At 36.2% G+C, this 21,037-nt stretch overlaps 1 protein-coding gene across 1 annotated transcript in view; it reads left to right on the forward strand.

Moving 5' to 3' along the window:
• Nucleotides 1–21,037, forward strand: part of KIDINS220 (kinase D interacting substrate 220) — a 79,074-nt gene that overhangs the window by 23,761 nt on the left and 34,276 nt on the right. Inside the window, exons 15-21 of the mRNA XM_009275591.2 lie at nucleotides 981–1,132; nucleotides 3,731–4,020; nucleotides 5,424–5,564; nucleotides 6,218–6,461; nucleotides 6,622–6,710; nucleotides 7,717–7,861; nucleotides 11,892–12,054. Coding sequence (XP_009273866.1) covers nucleotides 981–1,132; nucleotides 3,731–4,020; nucleotides 5,424–5,564; nucleotides 6,218–6,461; nucleotides 6,622–6,710; nucleotides 7,717–7,861; nucleotides 11,892–12,054 — 1,224 coding nt within the window. The remainder of the gene's footprint in view (nucleotides 1–980; nucleotides 1,133–3,730; nucleotides 4,021–5,423; nucleotides 5,565–6,217; nucleotides 6,462–6,621; nucleotides 6,711–7,716; nucleotides 7,862–11,891; nucleotides 12,055–21,037) is intronic.

Consider the following 21,037-nt stretch of genomic DNA (forward strand, 5'->3'; position numbering starts at 1 on the left):
TTGGCCTTCTGGGCTGTGAGCGCACATTGCTGGCTCATGTCCAGCTTTTCATCCACCAGTACCCCCAAGTCCTTCTCGGCAGGGCTGCTCTCAATCCCTTCATCCCCCAGCCTGTATTGGTACTGGGGGTTGCCCCAACCCAGGTGCAGGACCCTGGGTAGGTAGTTAATCATGTAGTTAAATTTTTCAGTGTGAAGAAGATAGTTGTGTTTTCAAGAAAAACTCTGTGCTAAAGTTGGTGAAAGTTACTGCTTTTTAGTATTAGGGGTTTTGACTATCATACTAATAAAAATTTGTAACAGGCAAAATAAGAATTTAGTTTTTTGGTATAGCTTACTGTGTATTATGTTTAATGCTTGTTTCTCTGAAAACTTCTGTTAAGGTCTTTTTCCTCCCCTCTCTACTCCCCTCCCCTCCCCTCCTTCTCTTTCCTGTAAATAGAGCATCAGACTGCTCAAAGCTTCTAGTTTACCTGAAAGCAAGAAAATTTATGCCATGTGTTTTATAGTTTTGTTTATTCCTATTGTTTAGAGACTTGTATTTTAGCCTCATAGTGCTTTTATGTGATCTTGTTCTTCTGTATTTTTTTTTTAATCCTCCATAAATATTTGAAAATAGCTCAGAATGCAATTTTAAAAATACTTGTCAATATTATGTTTTGGCATCGCAAAGATATTTTTGTGTTTTTACTGCTGTCTGAGGTGCCATTTGGGATGTGATCATTTTTATCTTTTTAAGAAATCATGTTTTAGAATAGGAAGTGGGGCAAAGAAGAGGTTGATAACAGGAGAAGAAATAAAGAAATAAATACTTAAATTCCATGTAGAGTTTAAAAAAAAATTAAGTATTGCAGTATTTTACATTTTGTGCCACTTGAAAAAACTTTTAGCTGCAGAGATGCAGGAAGATTTTTGTTTTGGTTGCCAGAAAATACTTAAAGCTTTCTAAAGTGTACAAAATACATGTTTTTTCTCTTTCAGATTTTTGTTTACGGACTACAATAGACTGTCCAGTGTAGGTGGAGAAACTTCATTGGCTGAGATGATTGCTACCCTGTCTGATGCATGTGAAAGGGAATTTGGTTTCTTAGCAACAAGGCTATTTCGAGTTTTCAAGACAGAAGATACACAAGGTTTTTATTACCTGAATGACATTTCCGATTATTCCATTTCAGTGCGCTGTTTTCAGGATTTCTGTTTTTCACATTAGAAGCTCTTTTTAGAAACTGTTACAGTTTACAGAAATTTGTACGGAAGAGGAAACTCTTCATATTGTTTTGGAGAGAAAAATGCCCTGTTTTCTTTGCTCATCTTGATTTTATTAAAATCATAAAGGAATATCTTCTGTGAAATATAGTTTTCAGAAGTGTCAATGGAAGTGTGTATTACATCCTTTTAGATGCAGCATGGTATTTTTCCGTAGCAATTAAGTCATTGTGTCCGAGTCAGATAAAGGGAAAAGTATACTTTTGTGTATAAGTATTTATATTGCTAAGAGTATTTTTCCTAGCAATTAAGTCATTGTGTCCGAGTCAGATAAAGGGAAAAGTATACTTTTTATAAGTATTTATATTGCTAAGAGAAGTTTTTTTTTAGTTTATTAGATTTTAATTCAGAGCTTTTATGAATGACCACTACTTATTCTTGGAAATAAGAAATGTATAGAACATGTTGGTCCAAAGCCATAAATTGCTGTGATCAGTGCTGGTAGGATGGGATGAAATACTCCTACTTGATCCAAATGGTTCAGAAGTGTCAATGGAAGTGTGTATTACATCCTTTTAGATGCAGCATGGTATTTTTCCGTAGCAGTTAAGTCATTGTGTCCGAGTCAGATAAAGGGAAAAGTATACTTTTGTGTATAAGTATTTATATTGCTAAGAGAAGTTTCTGTTTAGTTTATTAGATTTTAATTCAGAGCTTTTATGAGTGACCACTACTTATTCTTGGAAATAAGAAATGTATAGAACATGTTGGTCCAAAGCCATAAATTGCTGTGATCAGTGCTGGTAGGATGGGATGAAATACTCCTACTTGATCCAAATGGAACAAACTTTTTTCTTCTGCCCCATCTGTAGATTTCTGAAAAAAATATGCAGAACAGAGTATGATGTTTTGAAGAAAGGGAGTTCTTATTCCTCATTGTTCTTTCTCAGATTCACTGAATGTTCTTTATGAAAGTGATATGTGGAGTTTTTCACCCTTGTTTCCATATTAGACATTCTGCAGTTCTCCTTAACCTCAGTGAAACAGCTTTTATGGTGCTGTAATTTCTCCCAAAATTGACTTGAGAATGGCAGCGTAGTGCTGGCTTCTTGTGATTATTTGCAATAATCATCATTTCCCTTTCATTTGTAATCCTACATTTCTCTTGTATTCCTTGGCTCGGTTGCCTTCCTGTGCTCTTCCTAATTACCTAATTGATTATTATTTTTTTAATTTTATCTATTTGATGATCTTGCACATCTTCTCCTTGTCTCCAGATGTTTGTAGGTCTAGGGTCATAGGTTTCTTGTCTCTAGATGTTCATAGAAATTCCATATAGGTTTCTTTTTAATTTCCTGTATTTCTAATTGTTTTTATGTCTGTAAACTCACAGACAAGCCCATTCAATTGCCATTTCATTGTTGATGATTCCTAAGTCTCTCTCTAATCCAGTTCTATCTCTTTCTAGCTAGAGGAAGCTTACATCCTACTTCAAAATGTCTAGAACTGAATGTAATTATAACTGAGCTGTTATTCTTCTCTTCTTGCTTCTCACTCCTGTCATTATGCATTTCTGTTGCTTTGTCCTGTATCACAATCCGATCTGTCACATACGTCCGTAATGTGAAAGACCTTTCCAGCTCATACCCCGGTCTAGAATATAAAGCACGGGCTGTGTATAAACCTTGGATATTCTTTCCATGTAGCATATTTAAAATTCGATTTTTCCGTTCCGGTTCAAATACTGATTTTTAGCTGTCATCATTTTGCATCAGATTATTGCTATGTTCTGTTCTTTGTTATCAACAAACGTGTACAGAAGATATGAATCTTCTAGATGTGTACACCACTAGATGTGTACAGATCCTAAAGGCAGAGGCTGCTACTTTGGAAAAAAGCTATGTCTTTGATCGCTGCTTTAGCTGTGCTAACCTTCAACTGCAATATTTCTTTGTCTTTTCCTTATCAATCCAATTGAAGCCAGGAGATCTATATTCTCTTCTGAGGCCCTTGTGATCTGTCCAAACCTTACATACTACAGTCCTCCCTTGTTTGTGTATGTTTTAGCATGCAAGAAAGGATAGTCTCACGTTGTAGCTTGCAATTTTGATTTAGTTCTCCAATCGCACCATTACTATTAGATTATGTAAGTATCATGTTTCTGTTTAAAACTGAGTAGTTACCGTACTGTTTTCCTAGGATTTACTTGCATAAATACACTTTACTGAGAGATGTCATAAAAGGGATGATACCACTGATATGAAATCTATTTAATAAAGATCATTTCCATCCAGTGCGGATTTCTTGAAACAATGGAAATAAACTGAAGATTAAAGGAATATCTCGGCTTCATAATTACCAAGAATTTTGGCAAATTTTTTTCACATGTTTGCGACTGGATGGTAACACTGCAGTAACCTTTTGTGCAAGTTAGTGTTTTATGAGAAGTGTGCAAGTTAATAGATTTTGTACTCACTTGTAATTACATTTTACATTCATTTTAACAGCAAATACTTGTTTCCTAGGTAAAAAGAAATGGAAGAAAACTTGCTGTCTCCCATCCTTTGTGATTTTCCTGTTCATATTGTCTTGTGTTGTTTCTGCAATTGCCCTGCTGGCAATTTTTAATGTAGAACCAGCCAACATGACAGTGAATGTTATTCTTATATCAGTTACCTGTGTTGTTGGTTTGGCCTTTATCTTGAATTGTCGCACGTGGTGGCAAGTGATGGATTCAGTTTTGAATTCTCAAAGAAAACGTCTTCACAATGCTGCCTCCAAGCTTCACAAGTTGAAAAGTGAGGGGTTCATGAAGGTAAGCATTTATATGAATTGGCTGTTAAAAGAATTGAAACAAAACCCCAAACGTATAGCCTTCTTAAGGTGGGGCACCATTTATTTAATCAGGCCAAGCCTTGCAACATTAGAATGAGCATGGTGAGTTTTTACTGAAGGGAACACTTCTGTTCCACTGGTAATTATGCTTAGTGTACGAGATCTGTCTGTTAATTTGGATTAAGTTTTCAGTTTCTAATTTTATTTTTGCTAGGAGCAAGGTACTAGGAAAACAATTGTTCTAAATGATCAGTATTTAGTAAAAGGTTACTTCAGATCATAAGATTAGAAAGAATAACTTTTAAGATATTCTAAAGGTGAAAAACCAAGCCTAACTGTCTGCAAGACCTCTTTACTAAGAGAGGAATGAGAGCACTGAAAGAACATTCCAAAACAGTTCACATATTTCATGAAAAATGATAGAAAATACTGTTGTTTTGCTGGGTTGTATCTAAACTAATAAAAAATGTACCCATCAGGCTGTCATCGAATATCCTGTATGCTCCTATTTGAAAATAAACATTAGCATCATGATGGTTACCTCTGTAGATTACAGCTAGTACGTTGTATAACAATATATTGTGCAAATATTTTTGTAGCACAGAACACCTTCTCTTTGTCTTGCTACTGTGTTTCTTGACAGTTGTTTTTTGAGTGGTATTTATCTGGCATAACTTCAGCCATTTAGGAGTTAGGTTCACCCTTTTCAATCAAAGGAGAGAAGTGGGTATTTCTGGAGAGTTATTCATATGACTTATGTGATCTTAATGTGCACATTCAAGATGAATCTAGTGGTGAATAGATCAGATTTTAATGTCTGTTAGTTGCTGAAATTAGGGCAGGTGAATTCCACCTGTGTTTCTATATTATGGGTGGTTGTTAAATGTGTAACTTAATGTTGAAAAACTTAAAAAATCTTCAGATTGCATATCCTGAATAGGAATGAGTGAGCATTGGAGTAATAGCATAATTTGCTTGGCTGAAAGGCAGGTAGAAAATTTTAGTGTACATTTTATGCAAAGCAATTTTTGAGGATTAGCTGAAGCTACAAATACTCTTTTGTTTACTCTTGAAATACTGATTTACAGTGCATAAATATTACTTTCTTTTTAAATAACATTGTAATGGAATTTAAATAAGGATAGTTTGTTACATTAAAGTGGAATATGCGGTTCTGTTGTACATTTTTGTGCAAATAGGAAATTAAAATTTTGGAAGTGACATTTTAGGACTTTCGCTTTGGGTATTTAGAAGTGTTTATTTTTTAATCTTACTGAAGTATTTTTGGGAGAAGTAGCAATCTACAAAATGAATTATATGCATTTTTGTGAGTTTTAAGTGATACAGAGATGTCTTTTCCTTCCTTGCTTTTCATTTTTATAGGTTTTGAAATGTGAAGTGGAACTGATGGCCAAAATGGCAAAAACCATTGACAGCTTCACTCAGAACCAGACAAGGCTTGTTGTAATTATTGATGGATTGGATGCTTGTGAACAGGACAAAGTTTTACAGATGCTTGACACTGTGAGTTGGATCATTTTATAAAGTTGATCTCTGTATCATCTGGATGATCTCTTCCATAGATGAGCTCAGATACATACAGTTACTGTGTGTTTTCTGTAGAAAGAAGGCATGTGTACAGAGTCTGTGTGTTGTAGTCTTTTAACGTTTGTGTACGTTGGCATAACTGTAATACTAAAAGCAATGGGTTTTAAAAGTTGAAAATTAAATCCCAGTAGGACCGTATATGTTAATACTTGTGAAAAGTTTTGAAATAATCAGATGTAAATTATTGAAAATTAATATCCTGTTGAAACAAACTTACAATGTTTGGAGAGTTTTTCATACTTACTTTTGAAGTACTTTAGATGAAAAATACTTAAATGCTAAATATTTGGGGGGGCTAGGACATTACTGCATGATACTTTCTTGGTGATGACTTCCACTGTAACTACTCCTGCTAATTTGTCAAGTATGCTTATTTCTAATTGTGGATAAGTTCCTAACATTAGATATCTCATATTGAAGAAACTGATATCTCTATACTTCTCTTGTCCTTTCAAGTTTATAACTCGAACAGAATGAATATAAAGTGTTGAGTCAGACGTTCAAATGATCCATAGTTACTATTGATTATTAATTATTGTTAACAAGGTGTACTGTCTACTTTTTTACAGGTGCGAGTCTTGTTTTCGAAAGGCCCATTTATTGCTATTTTTGCAAGTGACCCACACATTATTATAAAGGCTATTAACCAGAATCTCAACAGTGTTCTACGTGATTCAAACATAAATGGACATGATTACATGCGAAACATAGTCCATTTGCCTGTTTTTCTGAATAGCCGAGGGCTTAGCAATGCAAAAAAACTGATGGTAGCTTCAACAACCAATGGGGATATTCCTTATGCAGATAATGCAGGTGAGGTTATGCAGGAGGATGATATGAAAGTTACAAAACCAATGTTACAAAAATCTGGTTTTTGGAACAAACTATTTAAATAATTGGCAGATCATTAGTGTTATTTATAGATCAGTCAAATGTATATGAATGGAGAAAATGTTTGTTTTCCTTTCCATAGGATTGCATGAAGAAGTTGACAGGAGAGTGTCTCAGAACAGTCTTGGAGACATGACCAAGCTTGGTAGCAAAACTGCTCTCAATAGGCGGGTGAGAAAGATTTTTAGACTAAATGGAGATACTGGTAATACCTTTTTTCTTTTCTATTCTTTTCTTTTTTCTTTTACATTTTTAATGATGTCAACTTGGAAGACTTACCAAACCATTCTTATGAAATTAATATAAATGATTCATGTAGGAAAAGTACATTCTTAAATCAGTAGGCTGATGCTCTATCGAAGAGGAAAAAGTTTGCTTGCTCACCAAAGCGTTCTTTTCCACAAATACTTAAATTCAGCTCTCTGTGAATGCTGAGATGATACAGCATACTGGTAGTAGCTGTGACCTATGTATGTATATTTTGGATTTTTGTGTATAAGCCCGGTATCACTTGATCACAGGATGTTGCAACAAGGGGCAGTAATTGAGCAAAACAAGGAATTTAGAATATTCTAGTACTAGACTTTACTGCAACATGTCCACCGCACTTTCTTTACTGCTTTCTGTTCTGTTTTCCCATCTTTATGTAAAATCAGAAAGTGTTGAATAAAAGATACCTAGGAAGCAGTGAAAAGCAACGCAGAGTCTGAGGATTCTGAGGTTTTTGAGCAGCCATAGGTAGAGACTTGGGGAGCTTTCTAGCAGAGGAAACTGATGTTCACTTTAATTTTAAAATGTAATTAGTAAATGGATGGCATTAACTTTTTGTAGAGACAGTAGGAAATGATGATGGCAGTGGTGGAATTAGTAACCTTTTTACAAAATATCTCACTGTGTCACTTGATTTTGCCCTCTCTATTTTGCCCTCTCAGAATTGGCATGGAAGTAAAATGTGTAACTCTTACCAGTTCTTGGCTTATATGGAAATCACGTTCAGCTGTTACACAGCTAAATCAGAATTAAATTCTGGTAAATATTTTTATGGTATTTCATGTCGACCTCACAGACACATATTCACAAAGGTTCCAACTTTGTAATCAAGTAAAACTGAAGTATTTTAAATACATAAAAGTTTTTGATACTAATCAGTATTCCTTGCTTTTTGTATCATTATCAGGATACTTACCGAAGACGCCAGATGCAACGTACCATTACCCGCCAGATGTCTTTTGATTTGACCAAGCTGTTGGTTACAGAGGATTGGTTCAGTGATATCAGTCCTCAGACCATGAGAAGATTGCTAAATATTGTTTCAGTGACAGGTAAGTGTGGCATGTTTGTGTACGATAAACAGTATTGTGTTTTGGTTGCTTGTAGTTACACTCAGACTTTTTAGTGTGTAAACTAAATTTAACAAGTCAGTCCATGTGTTGATTTTGAAAATCCTTCTGAAGCAAACTCTTTTAGAGTGCAAGCAAAGATTATAGTCTGTTCTATGTAGAATTAAAAAAAAATAAAAATATTTGTTTGTTGTTTCATTGACTTCAGTTGGGAGGCAAATTATTCCAGTCTACATTTTTAGGAAGTTTTATATTTTTTAGTTTTGAAGTGGGATAATAAAATACATTTTTCAATTTTGTAATACTCTAATGTGAACAAAGCTCGTAGTGCTGGTGTCTTAAAAGGTAAGCTGCGAGGCAAAACCAGGTATGTATCCTTTACATTTTTGCTGTACGTATTTGGAATCCTTTTTCCCTAAATGGTTGTCTGGGGCTGATGAAAGCATTTTATGACCTGTTTTCCTTCAACAAAACACAAGCAAGACATTGGTATCTTTGAGGTTTGAAAACTGGAAACAACTGGAAAAGGACTTATGGAACTCTAATAAAATCATGTTTCATGTAGTAAGTGAATGGGGAATGATTATTTACTGTCTTTTCTATTACAGACACTAAAAGGCACTTAATAGCCTTACAGCTAACTGGTTCAGAACAAACAAATTGAGTTACTTTTCACACTGTATATAGTTAAGTGCATAACTCTGCAACAGTATCATATGAATGCGGGAAGCTTACATGGATTCGGAAGCAATTAAATACCTGAAGAGTAAAATTCATCAAGTGCTAATAGAAAGCAAGCAATGAACTACAAATCACCAGGGGCTGGAATAACAAAAGAGAATATTATTTTTCCCCAGGTTCCGAAGCTTTTACATAAGCATTTGCTATTGTACAGTATGAGGCTTCTGGGCAACTTGGACCTTTACTCAGAATTGGCTTGATCTTTAACCAGAAAAAAATATCCTGGCAAAAGCTTGGGCTTAATTTCAGTATCCTTAACTCGTTTTTGCGTTGATGTGAAAGCAAATACCTGCTTTTTCAAAAGGATCAAATTTCATGTTTTCTCTGTTCCAGGCTTTGTGTTCTGAACATTTATGATTAGGATGTGGACACTTGTAGAAAACTGCCATTATTCACCAGGTGCTAGCGAAACACTTTTTTACTATGATGGTGACTGAGCACTAACAGGTTTCCCAGGGAGGTTGTGGAGTCTCCATCCTTGGAGATATTCAGAAGCCCTGTGGACACGGTCCTGGGCGGCTGGCTCTGGGTGGCCCTGCCTGAGCAGGGGGGTTGGGCCAGATGACCTGCAGCGGTCCCTCCCAATCTCAACCATTCTGTGGTTCTGTGAAACAAATAATATTAACGGTTTCTAGGACTAACTGGAAAATGTAAGGGATTCACAGATACGTCAAATGTATCGTCTTTAATACTTGAAAATATTTTAGTACTATTTAGCATGCATATTTAGTATATTAAGTTAGGTTCATTAGATAAGATAGGAGGCAAACAGAAAGGTTAATTCAGAAGAACTTCTTGCCACTGGTAAGCAAGGTTATTGGCTCATAAAATAATGAGTAGTGTAATGATTGAAGAGACAGTAAACAGTTGTTCCTCTACCTACGGCTGAGTTTAAGACAGGACAAATAGTGCTTTTAAAATTTGAAATAGCTAGTTGAAAAAATGTTGCATTTACTATAAAGATATTTCTGCTTTTGTTTTGTTTCTTTTCTTTCTATCTAGTCTTGCATGCAATTGTAGCTTTCCCGTTGACCCATTAGATATCAGTGGTGTCTTTAAGAAGAAGTGGTGCACCTTTGAGCTCTTCCCTAACAAATTGATCGTAGTTACAGCTTCCTATGTTACACTTTAAGGAGGGTCTTGGAAGATGACATTAATCCTATTCTCTATAGCTCCTGTGCTGTAGAACTCTTCCCCTCAATAAAATGGGTTACTTGTTTTTATACCACTTCAACTCTTCTAATCTGAGTTCCTGGTTTTATGATAAAAGATCTCACTGAATGACAAGTAGTGCTACACTGTACAAATGGAGAACAAAGTGAACATTACTGTGTTTTGAAGGAAAAGAGTTCTGCTCTTGTTTTTTAGTTATTTCAACATTAATCAAATTATCACAAGCTCTGGGTTATGTTAATGAAAATAGAATCTCTAAAACTTCTGATTTCAGTAAGCCTAATAAAATTTGATTGCTAGGAAGACTAGTATGATTCTACTAATAATACTAGCAATAAAAGATTATGTTAAATGACCTTTGTCATTTCTAGAAATATGACCTATGTCTTTCTACGAAAACATTTAATGCTTAAGTAAAAAATCTTCTTAAATTTCTAATGAGAGCCAGATCATTTGAGAGAGAGAGTTTTAGGAAGAAAACTTTCACAGATGCAGAAATATCACAGTTGCCTGCAGGCTTATCAAGGATGGGTTCAACAGATTTGGCATTAAGTTCTGTGTCGGGTGATTGTAGCCATATTGCCTACACTGGGTGCAGTTCAGAAATCAGCCTGTCTCTATTGCACAGCACATAGATGGAGCTAAGAAACCTGCTGCAACCATCTCAGGTCTTGCTTAGGGTGTTTGCTTTACCAATAGATGCACAGAGTAATAATACAGGCCAAAACTGAACTGATTCCTGCTGATCCATTTGTTTGCAGAAATCTGCTGCAGCAATATCAATGCTGCATCCACTGCCCAACTTAATTTGGGAGTACTTGTTTCCAGCATGTCACAAGTAGGTGGAACTGGTTCAGGTCTGGTACAGTACCAAGGTGATCATCTCAGTAGGAAGTATGATACAAGGACACAGTTGTATGTCTCTGAGCTGAGGTTCAGCTGTCAAACCAACCTGGGTAAAACAGAAGGGTTGGCTGTCTTTGAAGTTCCATTCCCAGTGCTTGCATAGTTTGGATTATCCTAGTTTACCTTCACTCCGGTTATGAAGAATTAAATGTAAATGCTGTTCTAAATTAAGTAAAATAACCCATGGCTTGTTTTCTGTTCCATTAACTTAATGCTAGTATAATTAATAGAAGAGTGTTAATATGTCATTTTCCCCATTTTTCCCCTGCTTTTTCCCTTTTTTAGTGATCATTCATATGTGACAACAGACCTAAAATTCTGAGCTAATCTTTCAAATAAACGTGCAGTCTCTTAGCGTTGTCATTACAATTTGTAGCATGAAATGTCTGGTTTTGGCAAATTATAGTGCAGATGTGAAAGTATAACAAAATCATAAACTACTAGTTGTAAAAACAAACAAACAAACAAACCCCTGCAAGAACGCTTTTAGTGTGCTATAATCTGTGGTTATATATGATGATTTCATGAACAGCTTCATGAGCAGAGACTTCAGGCTGTAAGTTATACGTTGTCACCAATATTAATAATGCAATTCTAGAAAACTTGCTAAAACTTGAAATGCATAAACTGTAGCATTAATTTTTTCTGTTTTTTAAAATTAACTTCATTTGTAATTCATACCTTGCCTTATTAACTTAAAACAGTCTTGTTTATAGCTTTGAATTTTACTTTATTGGCTATCGAAGATGGCAGTTGTATGCTTAACTTGTTTTGACCATATTTCACATGCCAATGCACAGAATGCACAGAAGATCTTTCACAGTATTAGCATGATTTTTGTGTTTAGATTGAGAAATCAATGCTGTGTCAAATTTTATTAAAGTAACTTAAGATTCACCTGTAACAGGATGATAGTAATAAGTGTTTAACCTGGAGCTGAAGTTGACAGTTTTGGAGAGTCTCGTGTTCTGACCAGTATTTGCAGGAATTTTTATTAGGTTGTCAAGTGATATTTTGAGATGTGACTTGAGATGATTTTGAACTTACTGAGCTAAAAAATATAATACCAGAAAGTTCACAGATCAGGTTAATGGACTTACATAGCTGTTACTTTGAGGGGGAAAAAAAAAGATATCTTTCAAAAGGGAAAAAAAATCCCCTGTGTTTCTTCCCTCCTTCCCTGTTATATTAGGTCGTTTATTGAGAGCTAATCAGATCACATTCAATTGGGATAGACTGGCTAGTTGGATCAATCTCACAGAGCAGTGGCCGTATAGAACATCGTGGCTCATACTGCATCTTGAAGAGACTGAAGGTGTTCCAGATCAGCTGACTTTAAAAACCATTTATGAGAGGTAGGTGTTACTCTGGTAATGGTATGCACTTTCAATGATTAAAATAGTGATCATTATTAATGATTATTAGAATAACATGGCTTTCAAACAGCTACCAAGTTGTAATCTAAAATTCCCACAATCTTTCTTCTGTTAACTTTTGGAAACTTTTAAATGACTTTCATTGCTATTTAATGCACCACGTACGAATGTGTGCTTTGTATTAGAAACAAGGAGAATTACACTGGAATTCTTTCACAGATAGCTAGCCGTGCTTCTGTCTCTTGATACAATTTTCATCTCTACCTTGGCCAAGCTAGAAGTTGTTGGTTTTTTTCCCTAGTTAGAAATCTGAACTAAGCTCTGCAAAAACTGCCTTTACTGGTAAAGATCTCTGAAGATTTGGTGCTTAGCAAGTGTGCTTGAGGCTATGGCAGTGCCGTATGCTGCAGTTAAAGAATACGAAAGTGAAGCATGACTTTCTCCATTGCTGGTACAAGTTGCTGTCCAACTGAGTTGTCTAGGTATTGCAACTGAGAGGAAATGGTTCCTGTGTTGCCAGTGAACATGGCTGCTCCAGAACCTGGCTGCTTGTAAGAAAGGACTTGTGGATTGTGACAAGTGACCTGATGACAGTGGGAGGAGTGGAAGAGAAAGAATGTGACTGGGAGTTGGGCTTATAGGAAAAAAGCAGAATCTGAGAGCGAAAGTCAGTGAGAGGAGAGAAGGGTTTGACTTGTGTAAGAAAAAACTGAGATCAGGTGAAAAGAACAGCTGAGGTAAAGAGGGAAGACTGGGGTTGATTAAAGAAGTTGCCAGAAACTCTAGAGACTTTTCAGGGTCCGGGGAAAGAATGGACAGGAGAATGAACTTGGACAGAAAATTTTGGGAAGGTGCCCTGCACTAAGAGTCAAGGAATAGAAGAAGATGAATTGGATGAGGGTCTGGGATGGGCTGGAAATGGTTGAAGTGTTGAGAATGGAATTAGGATTGATTGGGAAAGATGACTGGAGTGGGTTGTATTAGGAAAGGAAAGTCGAAGTGGGGTTAAGATCTGAACACAGAGAACCCAGAAGGTAGAGGGACAAGGGTGGACTGGGCATGACGAGGCTGAGGATTGAAGACAGACAAAGAGGGCAAGTAGTAGACTGGAGTGACTTCAAGTTGGGGGCTTGTTGCTGAAATATCAAACTTCAGAGGTAAGTAAGTGCATGATTGGAAAACACTTTCCTCTAGAGAATGGATCTGGTTTCTGGGTTTTGGATTTCCTCTGTGAGTGTAAGATACCTGTGAAATCATAGATAAAGTAATAGGAACCCAACTTTCCATTGTGGGTTCACATGGCTAGTGTCACAAATGTTTGTGTGATCAGGTAAGTAAAATAATTCAGAATCATCAGGGATTCTCCCTCCTGTCATGCTTTCCAGTACTCTTGTTGTAGATATTTCTAAGTTACCTTTATTTAGATTTGCTGTATGGCATGTTCATAATTTTATATTTTCAGTATTTATCCAACAAACTCATTACAGTCTTTTTGTCATTGATTATTAGCATCAACAGTAATAAATCTCTTTGGAGTGATCAAAGTCCAAAGCTATCTTTAAGCCATAACAGTGTTTATGTTTTCTGATAAACCAAAGGAGGTATTAGAGACCTGAATTGTTCTCATAAGTGGGTACTAGTAATTCCAGTATGAACTGTAGTTCTGTAGTAAACCAACGTGAGGAGAAGGAAAGGACAGTCACAATTGAATGTGAATGACTTACTTGGGTTCTGGATTATTTGTTGTTAGTACGGACACTTGAACTGTTGATACTCAGTGCCAACTGGAGTGTGTCAGGGTTTATTGGTCCAGGTGTGGAGGAGATTCATGACTCCTGCTATGCTGTTTTGCCTCTTGCTATGCAGGTTGCATTTGGAAGTAATGTAGCCACTTGACTGGAGTGCCAATTCATAATTGACAGTTATAAATGTATAAATAAATTTACAGTGTATAAAACTAGGATCTGTAATGTGAAGAAAGAGTGAAGAACCCTGTACCATATATTGGAAAAAGGAAGGTGATGATCTTCTTTTAAGTAAAGCTGTTTGTATTTTACCTGCAATACCAGGAAAACAAGGAAAAGGAAAAGAGGACCAACATTCAGGATTCTCTCTTTAGCAAAAAATACCAACAGGATTATTTGATATGAAAATGATAAGGCTACAAGACTGAGTTTCTTTGACTACTTAACCATAAAAAAAAAAGGTTCATAATAATAACATTGCCACATGCTCAGGAAGAGAGTTGATGTCTCTCTCAGCCACTTCTGTTGAACCTCTGTAAGGAATTAAATATATAACTCTACTGATGTAGTGACAAAGCTGAGATCTCATCTGTCTGATGATTTGGGTGATCATCTTTGCTGTATGCTGAATAGGAAAAGGTCAGTGAACTCCTCTCTGGGATTATCTAATGCTCTAAGAATTCTGTTTTATCCAAAATAATCCTTTCTGTGTCATTGTTATTCTTTTTATCTACAACTGTTTGAAGTCACTTGGCTTGAATATCTGTTTCTGTATCAGTTCAAAGTAGAGTATTTACTTTAATTCCTCTTTTAAAACTTCAGTTTCTGTTTTCTAAGGTTTTCTAGTTTATAAAGCAGCTTTCCCATTTGGAGTCTCATGAATAGATACCAGATTTTGATACTTTTATAGCTTCTGTTCCTGTACTGAGCTTGTGTTACTTCTTCCCTGCTACTTCTTCCCTGCCTTTTATTCTGCAAGGATTTTTTTTTTTTAAATATTTTGGTACTTTAGAACAGGAGCAAGAATATAATTTTCCTAGTACTGAATAGTTTGTGTCAAACTGCTTTTTATTGTGACAGTGCAAATTCTTCTTTGGTTTTGCTGCATTTCTGAACTCTAAGTGTGTGGGGAGAGGGGTCTGCTTGGACACCTCCCTTGGATGAAAGGAATCTTGTAGGTTCTGTGTTAAGTGTAGGAGTTCCACACTCGATCACTCGATCTCCATATAAGGAGAATGCTTTGATATCATAGTTACTTTTCCAACTTCTAAAATACCATGTGTTATAAAGCTTGTGAATCACCAGGATTCCATTGCAGTGAGAACTTTCCATTGCCTTCCTCTTCGCTGCTGACTGTGCAGGGCAGAGGGTTAACACAGCGCATTGATCTGTTACAGGTGCCTTCAGCTGAAGAGTTACAGTAGATAATTTGTATGTGCACCGAGGGTATGACAAGTGGTAATAAAACCCATGTTGTTTTACTGCTGTGTCTTTGGAGGCAGATTATAACCAGGTCTTTACTATCAATACAGCTGATGCTGTAGGAAGTGTGATTCAATGCCAGTTAAACGTGGTACCTGTGTGTATCGTGGTGCTGTGCCGGCAGGTGGCACTAGCAGAATGACTGTCTGTCCGGCGTAGCTCTGACAGCTTCTGTTCACTTGTTTGTCTCAACATATTCTGTATTCATAGTTAACGTTAGTGATCTTTTTCACTAGATGTTTTGTTTTTATTTCAAAGAATAAGCAATACTTTCACAACATACAAAAAGTATAGTAAAATGAAAAGAATCAAGTTAGCCAAGCATCAAGAAATGAAAGAAAAAAATAGTCTGCATTTAATTCCCCTCTATGTATGCATTATGATAGATGGTTTATATGATCATATGCTATTTTGCCCCCATAAGATTCCTGTCTTGTAACATCCAGAATTTAATTTTGCAAACTGTATAGACAGGCTGTGTAGTAAAGGGGAGGGTCATTTTCTGTCACATCTCAGTGCTATCTGTTGTAGTTGAAAAGAATGCAATAGGAAAACTAAACTAAGACAACTGAAAGCTGCTCTAGAACTATTCATCAGAGTTTGTGTGATGCTGGACTAGTCACCTCTGTCATACCTTTCACTTGGATAGTATTTGTGCCTCTGTTGGGAGGTGGTATACAGCTTATGGTTCTTTAGGCTGATATTAGTAAGTGCTCAGTGTTCAGAGCTGTATCTGAAGCTAGAGGGAGCTCTGCTTTCAGTAGGTGGAGTACTCTGAAAAAAACTGGCTATCTCAATTTGGTTGCTAAATAAATGTACCTAGATCTCTGTGCTTCAATTTGTTATTAAAAACAACAAAAAAAGCTAACTAATATATTCTTATTGTGAAGGATTGTTGGGGAAAGTAAATTTGCAAGTGCTTTTCTACAGATACCATGATGACTATGGAAGATTATATTGTTGAGTATGAAACCAGTTCTGTCAGTAGTGTATCTTTACCATATTATGCTATGCAGAGATGGGAAAACCTATTGAATGTTATATTGGCAACATTTTCCCAGGGACTTAAAAAAACCCAAAACAAAACAAAATTAGGTTTCAATTTGTGGCACAGGCACACCTCTGTGAACAGTCTTTATGGATTGGAGTCACTTAGACTTCTCTCTTAGTAACAGGTAGAGATGCAATGTTGTAATTCTTTCGTAGAGGGGAACAAGCCCATGCTTTGTAATTGTGTCAAATTTTGAAAATAAAAAAATGCTGAGTCTGCATTGTTGGCTTTCAGTCCAGATTCTGGAGAAAAATGTGTTTACCCTTTTTACTTCCTTGAACTGATTTGCTGTATCATCTCACTTCTATTCTCTCACTTCCAGCCTTTCTCTTTGCTGGTCTGGATCTTTGCTTGGTTTAGCTTTCCAGTTGGTATACTTATTAGTACCAGTATTTACTCCTTTGGGTTTATGTGTTGCCTTTTCAAGTAATCTCTCATCATCAGGATTTTCATGTAGTCTCTCTCCTTGCCAGGTTAAGCTCCTGATTCTGATTTCTTGTCTATTGTGTTCTCCTTCCCCTTTTATGTTTAGGTTGTTCTGTGGTCAAGACTGCTATTTTCATTACCCACCTCTCCATCCTGGTCTACTTTAATTATTTTTACCATTTTATTTATAATAGTGACATACAGTTAATATTCCTCTACGTTTATGTTGTGCTGCGTTCTCCTCCGTGTTGCTGTAAAGAGTCTTCCTAATGTCAGTTTTGTGTAATGCCAAAATGGTTTGCAGAAGTTGCAAAAAGCAAATTTTTAGAGCCCTGAAGTGGAATAAAATACGTGGGCTTTCTGTAAATGAAGCTGTAAGAGAATTAAGTTGTCAGATTAAAGCAAGTTTCTGTTGAATGTTTGTGACTGATAATTCTCAGACTTGTAAATTAGCCAGCTATGGGAATGTGCTCTCTTGTGAAGACTAAATGAAACATCCATGACACCAGAATGGATGTCAGTGCCAGATCTAAATAAATGATATGCTGGGAAAAGTCACTGTGGCTTTTGTAGAGAGAAGATAATGTTTCAAGAAGCTGAATTCTCAACAGAGTCAATGAACACGTGAAGAAGGCAATGTAATATTTTGAAATTTAAGAAATCTTAAGCAAGATCTTGATCTAGGAACATTTAAATGTATTAAAATTTAAGGTAATAACAGGCAAGATTGCCTCGGGAAAACAAAAGGAGGAAGTGAAAGATACGAATAAGAGACTCGTGAGAAACTTGCAGATAAAGTTTCCAAAGGTAATACTTGTGCTCTTTGACATACCTGTAAATGGTCTGGCAGAGGGAGAAGATGCAATGTGGGGATATAACCAGGACAGCTGTTTCACAGAGGGTTGTGGAAGTAGCTATATGAGTAAATTGCAGATCAAAGTCATTGTGGATATGGGTATCATAACATACTGGGGAAAATAATCTCATCTCTAATCCTGCTAACATAGTAATGGGCTGTAAATCTGCATTGAGGAAGGAAATTGACAAATCATTGCTGATTTCTCTGAAAAAAAAATGTTCAGTGCTCAGCAACAGTCAATGAAACCGTGTCTTTAGGAGTTACTGGCAAAGCAATGGAAAGAAGGAGGGTCTTGTATTATACAAATCTGTGATGTATCTAAATTCTAAACACTATGAGATTCTAGTCATCACATTTCAAAAAGGTTGTACCAAAGTAAAAAAGATATTAAAGAGGATGAGGAGAGCCCTAGTCTCACTTCAAATTTTGCTGTGAATGTCATCACTGTCCAATTCCCCATGCAGTGAGGAGTCCCAGTTTTTCTTGAATACTTTCTCCTCTCTTTTTTGGATTCTCAAGTCTTCCTCAGTCTAAGACATTTGAGTCATTTATTTCTTTTCCTTCAAGGCCTTAGTTTTTCATTTCAGTTTGAGGCTCTGAGTTTTAGTCATCTTAGTTTGTTTCTTGGTATTTTCTACTGCTTAAGGCTGTAGATGGCAGTGATTTGATATTGCCACCTCGTTGATTAAAAATCATGCTATTAAAGCTGATTGTATGGGAAGGAATGTCTTCTCAGTCCCTTTCCTCATTAAGTTTACTCACTAAATGAGATAATCTGCTGAACACTTTTCATCTGTTTATATCCTTCTTATCACGGCAGAAACCAAAGTCTGCAGTACTTTGTCTGTTGGAAGATGTTCCTAGAAGTCACTAAAGTAATTTTGTAACCCTCTTGCCTATAGGCCTTTGTCCTTCTGAAATCTGAAGGCGTTAGGGAGAGTTTCTGCATCTATGAGCTAAGCAGTTCTCTTGTAGATATGGCAGATTTACCATCCTGTCACTTCTTGAAGCTGTTAGTAACTGGACTGTCTTTGCTGATAAAGTCTGTTCCATGTGTTAAGGTTTATACAGTTGAAAGTGAAACTTCAGGCATGTATCTGCCCCTTGAGTTCAAGAATGCAATTCAGAAAATTACTTGACTAAACTTGTAAACACTTGAAAAACTATGGATGTCTGAATTTTTACCCCTGAAGTTCCTGCAACTTCTACAGTTCTGCTAGTGTGAATGCCCAGAATTGCTAATGCGAGGCTTAAGTTGAGTCTTGTGGTGCTTACCTTGCATCTGGAGCCTATTCAGGATCCTTGAGAGTCAGTAGCTGAAGCCCTTAAAAAGCCTGGACAAATAAATGTGGTTTGAACATGTTTGCAGCAGGAAGAAAAGATTAGGTTTAGCACAAAACATAGCAGCAAAGGCTACTTTAATTTGAAAACAGATGTGTTTAAATTAGTTATACTAAGTGCTGGGGCAGGCTGTATGACAAGTTGCAGGAACCTTCTGGTCCTGGTGAGCATGATGAGTTGTCCAGGCAGTCATGGGCACTGCAGTAAAGTTCCAGTTGGCCTTTGAAATAAAGATGGCAGGGAACACACTGCAGGCTACCAGAACAATTTAATGACTTCCCTGTTATGGAGGGCCTCTTGGAAAAAAAAGTCAGTATAAAGTTGATAATAATTCATGAGAATTTCCTCATGGTCATGTCTGGATACCATCGGGGTAGAACACTCACCCAGGAATGTGGTAGATCCATGGTAAGTATTGTCCTCTCTCTCGTGGGGTTAGGATCTAGATTCCATATCTTTCTGAATATAATTCTAGCCATTAGAATTACCTGGTGAAACCTTGAGAAACATAAGGCTGGTGTATCTAGGGAGATAGTCCTAAGAGAGACCATGACTCACTGTCTCAGTGCTTAAAGATACTCACTGGTGAGAGGAGAGTGCTTGTCACCAGAATGGAATTTACAATTTGTTTAATGATACAGAATTCAGGTATTCACACAACCTTCTATTCAAGCGCTTCCTACTGGCTGGTTTTGATCTTACTCTGCTTGTCATGCTTGATGTCATGAGGGACAGTCCTACCTGTCATTCTTTGCCCAGGCTTTGCTCAAACTGGGGTATTAAGACAGGGCTTATCAATTCTTTGTGAGGATATCAGCAAATAGTTGCTGGTCCCTGAATTTCTGTGACATGACTATTCTTAAACATTCATTCAAAATATTAGAACATGAGAGCTTGGCTCAGGATAGAAGGAACTCTCATGAGCCATCTGTTCAGATTAGGATCTCAACTCTTACTTAATCTCCTTTTAAACATGCTTTTTGGAAAGCTGAAGGAAACTATGGAAATCAAGAATCTTAAATCTTTGATTTTGAAAAAAGATATATGTCTTCCAGGATAAGAAAATGATTGTGCTTTCCTCGGAGTTGTAAGTACCCATTATTTAAAATTTAGCAACATATAATTCATCCGTCACTTAGGCATAATTTAACCTCTGCAGTTAAGTATTTGTGCACGTATGTATGCGTGCCTACCTATGATGGATGTCAAATTGGATGGCAAAACGATGTGCCAAAGCAGAACACAACAAATTTAGAAGAATAACATAATAGCTTTGTTTTATTCAGGATTCTTTGTGTGGGGGAGACTAAAGGATCTAAGCCAGCCATATGTTATTTATTACTTTTTTAAATGCTTTTGCAACTCTTACACCATTCTAAGGAGTAATTTGTGGCAGGCATCTGCTCTGTCTGATTTATCAATAATGGAAAGTGTCAGTGTTCCTTCATTTCTTCAGTTCTAGATATTGTCTTTCAGGTTTCAGCACTGGTACATGATTTTGCTTGCTTTTTTCCCAGTCTTTTTACTGATGTTACCCCTTTTTGGAAGCAACCACAGAAATAGTTATCTCTAGTAATGGTAACCAGAGAAATACTTAATTTCAGGTTACTAGGCAACTCATCCTCTGTTTCTCTTTTTTTCCTTTTTTCTTCATATTGGTAAACTGGTAAAAACTAGTTTAGTTATAAGTGGAACAGCAGTTGATTACTGTAGGTTTGGAGTTCTATAGCGTGGTTTCATTGGTGCTATGTTTTACTGATAAGTTCAGATCTTTTGTGTGATATGCCCATGTGACTCAAATTAGGAAATCACTTAGGTTAAAACATTTTTCTGTTTCACATACAGTTGAATATTCCTACTTCATTGTTTACTACTTCAATTTAACAAAGTGTATTTACAGCATACTAAAAATACCACCAAGATATAAATGATATGAAATTATTTTATTAAAGAATTTGATTTCATAAAAAATCAGAAAATAGTATTCTGTAGCACTAGTAGTAAAATTTATTTTTCCCCATATAAAGGCTCATTTATTTTTATAGCAGTTTGATGACA

Source organism: Aptenodytes forsteri, unplaced genomic scaffold, assembly GCF_000699145.1.
Source record: "Aptenodytes forsteri isolate BGI_AS27 unplaced genomic scaffold, ASM69914v1 Scaffold94, whole genome shotgun sequence".
NCBI lineage: Eukaryota > Metazoa > Chordata > Aves > Sphenisciformes > Spheniscidae > Aptenodytes > Aptenodytes forsteri.